Source organism: Lolium rigidum, chromosome 3, assembly GCF_022539505.1.
Source record: "Lolium rigidum isolate FL_2022 chromosome 3, APGP_CSIRO_Lrig_0.1, whole genome shotgun sequence".
In the NCBI taxonomy this organism is placed as follows: domain Eukaryota; kingdom Viridiplantae; phylum Streptophyta; class Magnoliopsida; order Poales; family Poaceae; genus Lolium; species Lolium rigidum.
In genome coordinates this window covers 286,957,130-286,964,831 of record NC_061510.1, presented here as the reverse complement: position 1 = coordinate 286,964,831, position 7,702 = coordinate 286,957,130, and the positions used below count along the sequence as shown (strand labels likewise).

The 7,702-nt window shown below is 38.9% G+C and overlaps 1 protein-coding gene across 1 annotated transcript; it reads right to left on the bottom strand.

Moving 5' to 3' along the window:
- Window positions 1-5,992: 5,992 nt before the first annotated feature.
- LOC124696627 lies at window positions 5,993-7,150 on the bottom strand. The gene is made up of 5 exons (XM_047229332.1): window positions 7,089-7,150; window positions 6,838-6,919; window positions 6,639-6,737; window positions 6,495-6,562; window positions 5,993-6,431 (listed from the first exon to the last, which is right to left on the bottom strand). Exons 1-5 carry the CDS (start codon window positions 7,148-7,150, stop codon window positions 6,404-6,406), a joined length of 339 nt encoding a protein of 112 aa, XP_047085288.1. The 3' UTR covers window positions 5,993-6,403.
- Between the last annotated feature and the right edge of the window lie 552 nt (window positions 7,151-7,702).

Sequence of the window (7,702 nt, the reverse complement as noted above, 5' to 3'; positions counted from 1 at the left end):
GATAAAATACATTATGGACCAGAGAGGTAATAATACATAAATAAATAATATTAATGAGCTCTGAAGAAAATTCAAGTGAAAGAACAAGAGCTAAATGCAGTACTAGAAAACTAGAACACTCGCGGAACAATAAGAGCGAAAACAAGAGCGTTCTATGCAATTAAAATAGAGCGGGTCTTTCTCCAAAAAAAATGTGCCGGGATCCAGCATATTCTACAGAAAACAAAACTAAACTAAACTAAAAACAAAAATAAATATGCTCCAAGAACAACACATAGCGTATGAAGCAATAAAAATATAGCGCATAGAAAGATGACATGTTGCTTTGTTGATGAAGAGGGGATGCCTTGGGCATCCCCAAGCTTTGACGCTTTTACCTCTTGAATATTTCTTGGATTGCAGGGGCATCCCCAAGCTTGAGATTTTGTCCATCCTTCATCTCATCACATCATTTTTCTCTCCCTATACTTGAAAACTTCCTTCATACAAAACTTCACACAATTCATCATTAGCAGCATTAGTACAATCAAAATAAACAAATCCACTTGGGGTCAGTTCTAACATCTATTAAAGCATTAGCTACTGTAACAACTCTTCAAAAATCTCTTTGATCAAAATAACTCGAAAATAAAGAGATTTAAGAGGCAAATGCAAATAGTGCAGAAATCTATCAAGACAGAACAACAGGTAAAGATCGATTTTTCCGAAAATCTTCTGTTGCTCATTTCGAAATGTGGTCAACTAACTAAAGTTAGATAATAACCTGGGGCATATGCATAAAAAAAATGGCAGCTCAAAATTCCGCTCTGGATATTTTTACAAATTTTTATGGTGATGGCAACTTCCCCAAATCTTACTTTCTTCCTATTAGAGGCTATTTTTGGCACAAAAATGAAATGATAATGATAAGGAGAGGTTATTATAGAGGTAATAACTTCCAATACTCAACTAAAAAAATTACAGAAATAAAAGATGGGTTATCTCCGAAGAGTGTTTTTCTTTAACGCCTTTCAGCTTGGAGCAGAAAAAGAGCGAGCATCAAGTATTATCAAGTGAGAAGCATCAAGATCAGCGAGATGCCTTTTCAACAAGGATTTGTATTTTATCTATATAAGTTTTAGAAGACCCTTTCTCAGCACTTTTAGGTTCACTACTTTCATCAAATGGATTTTCTGGAACAATCCAATCAAAATTCTTTTCCCAAGCTTCATGCATTGCTACTAATTTGAAAGGTATTGGTATTTTACTTTCTCTACTATTTTGGTTTGGTCTATTTTTTCAAGTGTACTAAAGATATCTACACATGAGCCTAGCATCTCAAACAGATCAAAAAAAAAATCTATCTTCTATAACAACATCTTTAAATTCTCTAAGCAAAGTTTCTAGGATAAAATCTTTCCTTTCATCATCCTCAACTTCATGGAGTTTAAGAAATATTTGCTGCATTATAGGATTAAAGCTAACAAATCTAGCAGCCAGCATTTGAACTAAACAAGCTGCAACAGTTTCATAATTAGGAGCAAGTTGTACCATGGATTTATCCTCAATATCTTTATGCTTACTAACATGATTGAAGAATTTTTCAATGTTATCTTTCCCAATTATAGAAACACTACCTACAGATAGGTCCTTCAGATCGTACTTAGGGAACAACATAATGAACTAGAAACAAAATAACAACTATAAAAGAAACTAATAATTTTTTTTTGTGTTTTTAATATAAAGACGGCTATAAAAGGAAACTAATTTATTGTGTTTTTGATAGAATGAAGCAAAAAAATAAAGTAAACTAAGCAAAACTATAACAAAGTAAAGAGATTGGAGATGAGAGACTCCCATTGCAGAAATCCTCTTTCTCCCCGGCAACAGCGCCAGAAATTCTTGATGGTGCTCCGGTGATGGCGCCAGACAATCTTGCTGAGCATTGTTTGAAAGCGGTTGGGAAACCCCAATAGAAAGGTGTGGTGAGCACAGCAGCAAGTTTCCCTCGGTACGAAACCAAGGTTTAATCGACTAGTAGGAGAAAGGAGTGACTTCTGAAGGTGTTGCTAGCTGACTAGTGGCAGGACGCACTACCGGCGTCAGCAACAACGTGGAACTTGCAGACAACACAACTAAAGTACTTTGCCCCAACTTGCAGTGAGGTTGTCAATCTCACTGGTTTTCTGAACACAAAGGATTAGACGTATCGAGTGGAAGAAGATGTTCAAGTAATTAAAGAGAATAGCAATTGCAGTAAGTAAATAGAACAGGATGATTGTATCAGTGTAAAGGACCGGGGTCCACCGTTCACTAGAGGTGTCTCTCCATAAAGATAGATAGCATGCTAGGTGAACAAATTACAGCTGGGCAATTGACAGGATATCGACCATACATGATAAGATGATTACTATGAGATTTGTTTGGACATTACAACATAATACATAGACCGTAATTCAACTGCGTCTGTGACTAATAATCCACCTTCCGGTTATCGTCCAAACCCCATTCAGTATAAAGTTGCAAGCAACAGATTATCGCATTAAGCAATGTGCGTAAAGTAAACAATAGAATTACCATTGGATAAAACATTATTCTTTTCTCCCTAGTAGCAACAACACATCTAGAATCTTAGAAGTTATTGTCACTCTTCCAAAAAACTAGAGGCATGAACCTACAATCGAGCATAAATATCCCATCTTGGAGTCACAAGCATCTACTTGGCCAGAGTATCTACTAGCAACGGAGAGCATGCAAGATCACAAATAACATATCACATGAATATATAATCGATGTCAACATAGTATACAATATTCATCGGATCCCAGCAAACACAACATGTAGGATTACATAAGGATGATCTTGATCATGTAGGGCAGCTCACAAGATCTATACATGAAGCACAAATTGGAGAAGAGAACCATCTAGCTACTGCTATGGACCCATAATCCAGGGATGAACTACTCACACATCACTTCGGAGGCGGGCATGGCGATATAGATGCCTCCGGCGATGATTTCTCCTGGGAAGAGCTTCAGAACCCCTCGAGATGGGTTCTACGATGGCGGCCGCGATGAAAATTTTCGTGGATGGAGGCTAGGGTCTCCAGGGTTGTCCTGAGATCACGAATAAATAGGCGGAGGGGCGATGTCGGTGGAGGCCAGGTGGGTCCACACCACCCCTAGGTGCGAGCCAGGGCCAGGCCGCGCCTAGGGTAGGTGTGGTTGCCATGCTGCCCCCCTTCGACTCCCCTTTGGATCTTCGTTACGGTAAAATATCGACTTCGGCTTTTGTTTCGTCCAATTCCGAGAATATTTCCTGTACACCTTTTCTGAAATACAAAAACAACAGAAAACATGGAACTGGCACTGTGGCATCTTGTTAATAGATTAGTGCCAGAAAATGTATAAAACTGCGATGAAGTATGAGCAAAACATATATGAATTGATGTAAAATAAGCATGGAGCATCAAAAATTATAGATACATTTGAGACATATCAATCACTGTGTCCATTAAGCTCGTATCTTGCTCGGGGACGAGCAAGAGTCTAAACTTGGGGAAGTTGATGAGTGCATTTTTAGCATATTTTTGCATCACTATTTCATTAAGTTATCATCAAGTAGTGGTAGGATTTTTGTATTTCACCGCGCTACAGCGCCCTTTTATGCTTGTCTTCACAGGATCTTAAAATAACAAGTCAATAATGAAATATCAATGAAAACTGTCATTTTCTGGTGACATGATTGAAATCATTTTTGCACTTAATAATGCGCATGGGATAAAGGACAATTCGAGGACAGCTTTCAGGGAGTTTTACGGGCATCGGTACGGGCAGAGCCCGCCCGTACCATCCGCCAGGAGCACCGCCTCGTCAAATACTTTCACCTCCCGCAGACGGATCGGAGATCCGACACACACAACTCCGCGAAACCGAAAAACACCGCCCTAGATCAGATCTCAAGAAGGAACTTTGGAGAAGACAAGATCCGGGCTGCAACGTGGATCATCGGAGGACAAGCCGTCATCCCCTTCATCATCATCAACCGTTGCACCTTCATCACCATCATTCTCCAACCATAGTTGTAATCTTGATTGCTATTGTGGATTTGTATTCGAATTCATTTCATTCCTCTCATTCATTCCACAAGATTATGGTGATGTTCTTGATTGTCTCCATGTGTGAGTAGTCTTATTAGTTCTTGAGGAGATGGAGAAACTCTAGCATGAATATGAGATAAATCTAAGATGATTTATAGTTTTAAGTATTAATGTGTGTTAGTTTTGTCTCTTGTTATTACATGTTGTGCACCATGTAATATGCCTATTGGTCTTGAGAGGGAACTACTCTTTGAAGTGTGGTAAAGCGAACGACGAGAAGTGACATTACCGTATCGGCGCTTTGACACATGGATAAGGGGGTAAGAGGGATTCATAAAGCTCATATCGATGACCATGGGGTTTACCCCTTAATAGCACTAGTCCATATGTGGCCGCAGAAGGCTAGATGATGTTGTTATTTAGAGATGCGATGACCGATGGCTTTCTGGACGCATCTTATTACGAAGCTCTCCCATACACCACATGCTTGAAAGCATATTTCATCTTAATTAACATGAGTCCTAGTGCTAGTGGTGGATCCAATAATCTCTGAGAACACTTTGTCTTATAAAGTTCTAACCCTTTTCATATAACGGTTTTACTGCTTTATTTATTTTTCCTGCAACCATTTACTACACCCCTTTCATCATTTTGAGATTAAAAAACAATTATTAAGTAATATTTAGTAGAAAGTAGCAAGGGATATCAAGATCATTACTAGTAGCTACTTGTGGTTCGATACTCTTATTTCAAAACTAGCTACAACTGGTCTGTGAACTTGCAGTCATCAATAGAGAAGGTGATAAATGTTAGAAGGGTTACTCATTTTGGGCCTTTTTGTATATTATCTTGCCTTTTTTTTTAAATCCACATATGGACGACTCAACGCCGAATCTACAAACGCGAATGCTTGGTAGGAAAAATAAAGAAAACTAAAAGAGAGTAGAGAGGAGATTTGACAAGTGGGGTCCTGAATTTTTTTAAAAAGCTCACAATAATTAGTTCTGCCTCTTGCAATGCTTCCGTTTCACCACGTCATAACTAGCAGTGAGACCCGCTATAAGATTCTCTGTTAACTCGGCTAAAAACACGAATCATTGAATATTGCAACGAATTCTCGTAATACTAGTGGTTTCTTGCAATTTCGCCGAATAGTGGTAGTTTTACGAACTTCGCGCAGTAATGTGGTGGTTTTTTTGGAATTAACTCGACCATCACTAATTGAACACAAGCCATAAGGACAACATTGTCAGGTGCAAATTCACCCTGCACCATGATGTGAAATTACTAGTGCTATAGCCATGTATCTACGCTTGTGACTAATCGGTTCCGAAGTCCTAACTAATCTATAGACCTGTACTAGGAGGCTTGAGTTGGCTGATCGTTCTTAGGAGGCAGGACACAGAAGCCTGTGGTTGAGGCGCTCGAGCGATGTTCCATTGCAGAGATAGAACTTTTTGATTGCAGAGATTAAGTCATTCTTAATTATGTTCTGTGCTGACTTGCCCGAGATCCCCGCCAGAGTCTGCACACTTTCCGCTCTAGCGGCTGCTGGAACAGCCGAATGGACTGCTTTATGGTTTCCTATGTGAACTGATCTTCACTCTGAATCAGGCCAAGCTGTTCGCAAATGGTAGCCTGGGCTTATCGCACTGATATGAAAGACGGGAGACTTGGTGGCAAAGCCGTTCACTTGGGCAAGTTGATGATGATATACTGAAGATTTCCTTGAGGGAGCCACTAGGAGTTGAAATGATTCCATCGGAAATGAGTGCACTAATGCAGTTGTGTACGTAGTAGTTAGTATTAAGTCTAAAGTAATGAAGCCTGAAATGCAGCATAGAAGTCCGCAGCAGTGTCACTGCTTGGTTCAGGTGCTTAAGAAATACCTGAACCAACTCTCACACCACACAATGAATGTTTAAATTCGGTAGTTGGTTCAGGTGTTCAACAAACTAGTTAAGGTCTCAAAACAATCTCGCGTGCACTCCAACCACATGGCCAGGTGACACAACATATTCTAAGATACTCTAGCTAAGAACCCATCAGCTCGAATCTCTATAAATCGATTAAAAGGGTGGTAGCAAATCCAAGCTCAAAAACTGTGTAACCAACAGTTTCTTGGCAGTCTTCCAACTCCCCGGGATTTGTCGCTACCAGAGAAGATGTATCTCACATAGATAACGTATTATACCTAGGTAAAGAAACACAGAAATTCTCTAATTACCACAAGAGTCCATGACATAGTGGAAGGTCAAATGGTCTGATGATAACTAATAAGCGAGCACCAATCTTCCATTACTTGATGCAGTCCTGGCGTCCACACTAATCTTCAACTTCGGTATTCCTATTCCTGCAGACGCATAAACAAAGGCAACAAGATCACGATTGAACGTGCAGAAAATAAAGATAACACGCTCGAAATGAATCAATGTCCTTCTGGAATTTTCCTAATTCCTCTGAATTGAACATGACGTCCTTGGGCTAAATCATACAGACAAAACGAAAATTAGTAGTAAACATGTAGGAAAGTATATAAAGCTTGAAATGTGTGACACACCAGCTGGCTGAAATCTTCTCCCGGTTTTTCATTTTGAAGAGAACAGTGGATAAAGAAAAGAACATATATGCCACTATCATCCCCAGTTTGCCGTGGCACCTGCAAAGTTGTTCAGGTACCAATGTTTCATGATGAGAAATTGAAATCAGAAGCACTGATGCAGACGTGAAATATAACTTCAAGATGTTAAATCATATACCTCAGGAAATTCAAGATGGACTTCATTTATGAACTGCTCGATGTCTGGCCGCTCTTCAGATTTTAAAATATCAACAATGAATCTGGTAATACAGGTGAAGGAAACAAAATAAAACCATGATATTGTAAGTAGTATAACACAAGCTTGCAAACTACTACTAAGTGCTATGGCAAGTGTAAATCATGTCAGCAAAATCACCGCTTCCATGATTATTTTAGAGGCCTACATAAAGAGATATAGAGGAATCAGACCTTTTGATGGTTGATGGCACATTTGCCAGATCTGTTGTTTTGAGTGAATCCAACAGAAGCATATGAGGCTTTTTCTTGTATCCGAGTAGTTTGTCTCTCCGAAATTGCATAAGAAAAGAAGGTTCCAGTGTCCCCTATGTTGAAGAAAGTGCAAGTATGATACCATACTGGACAAGCAAAATAGGTCACTTCACAAAGTATTACGGAGTATACCTACCAACAGACAATAGGGACAAAAACATATTGTCTTGAGAATATCTTCTTAGCCTTTATCCACTTAAGGATGTTTGGTTTATTATCCCCGCTTTTATACATGTAAAACCATATTGAATCAAAGTATGCATATGCACTCTTCTTATCTTCATCTATTCGTTTCCAAAGATCCCTATGCACAAAGTTTCACGGAGACAAGATGATTCTAGGTACTAATTGAAATCACTGCTCTTCAAATCAACAAAGTGTGGTTTACTAAAAGTTTGCAAATAGGACTTAATCATTTCTTGATTCTTTAACAATACGGTACCAGTCCGTAAAGTTACTTGTTAAAGTAAATTATTTCTATCTCAATTACAAGACTAGCGTATGGTAGAAAACGGATGCCAATTCTACAAATT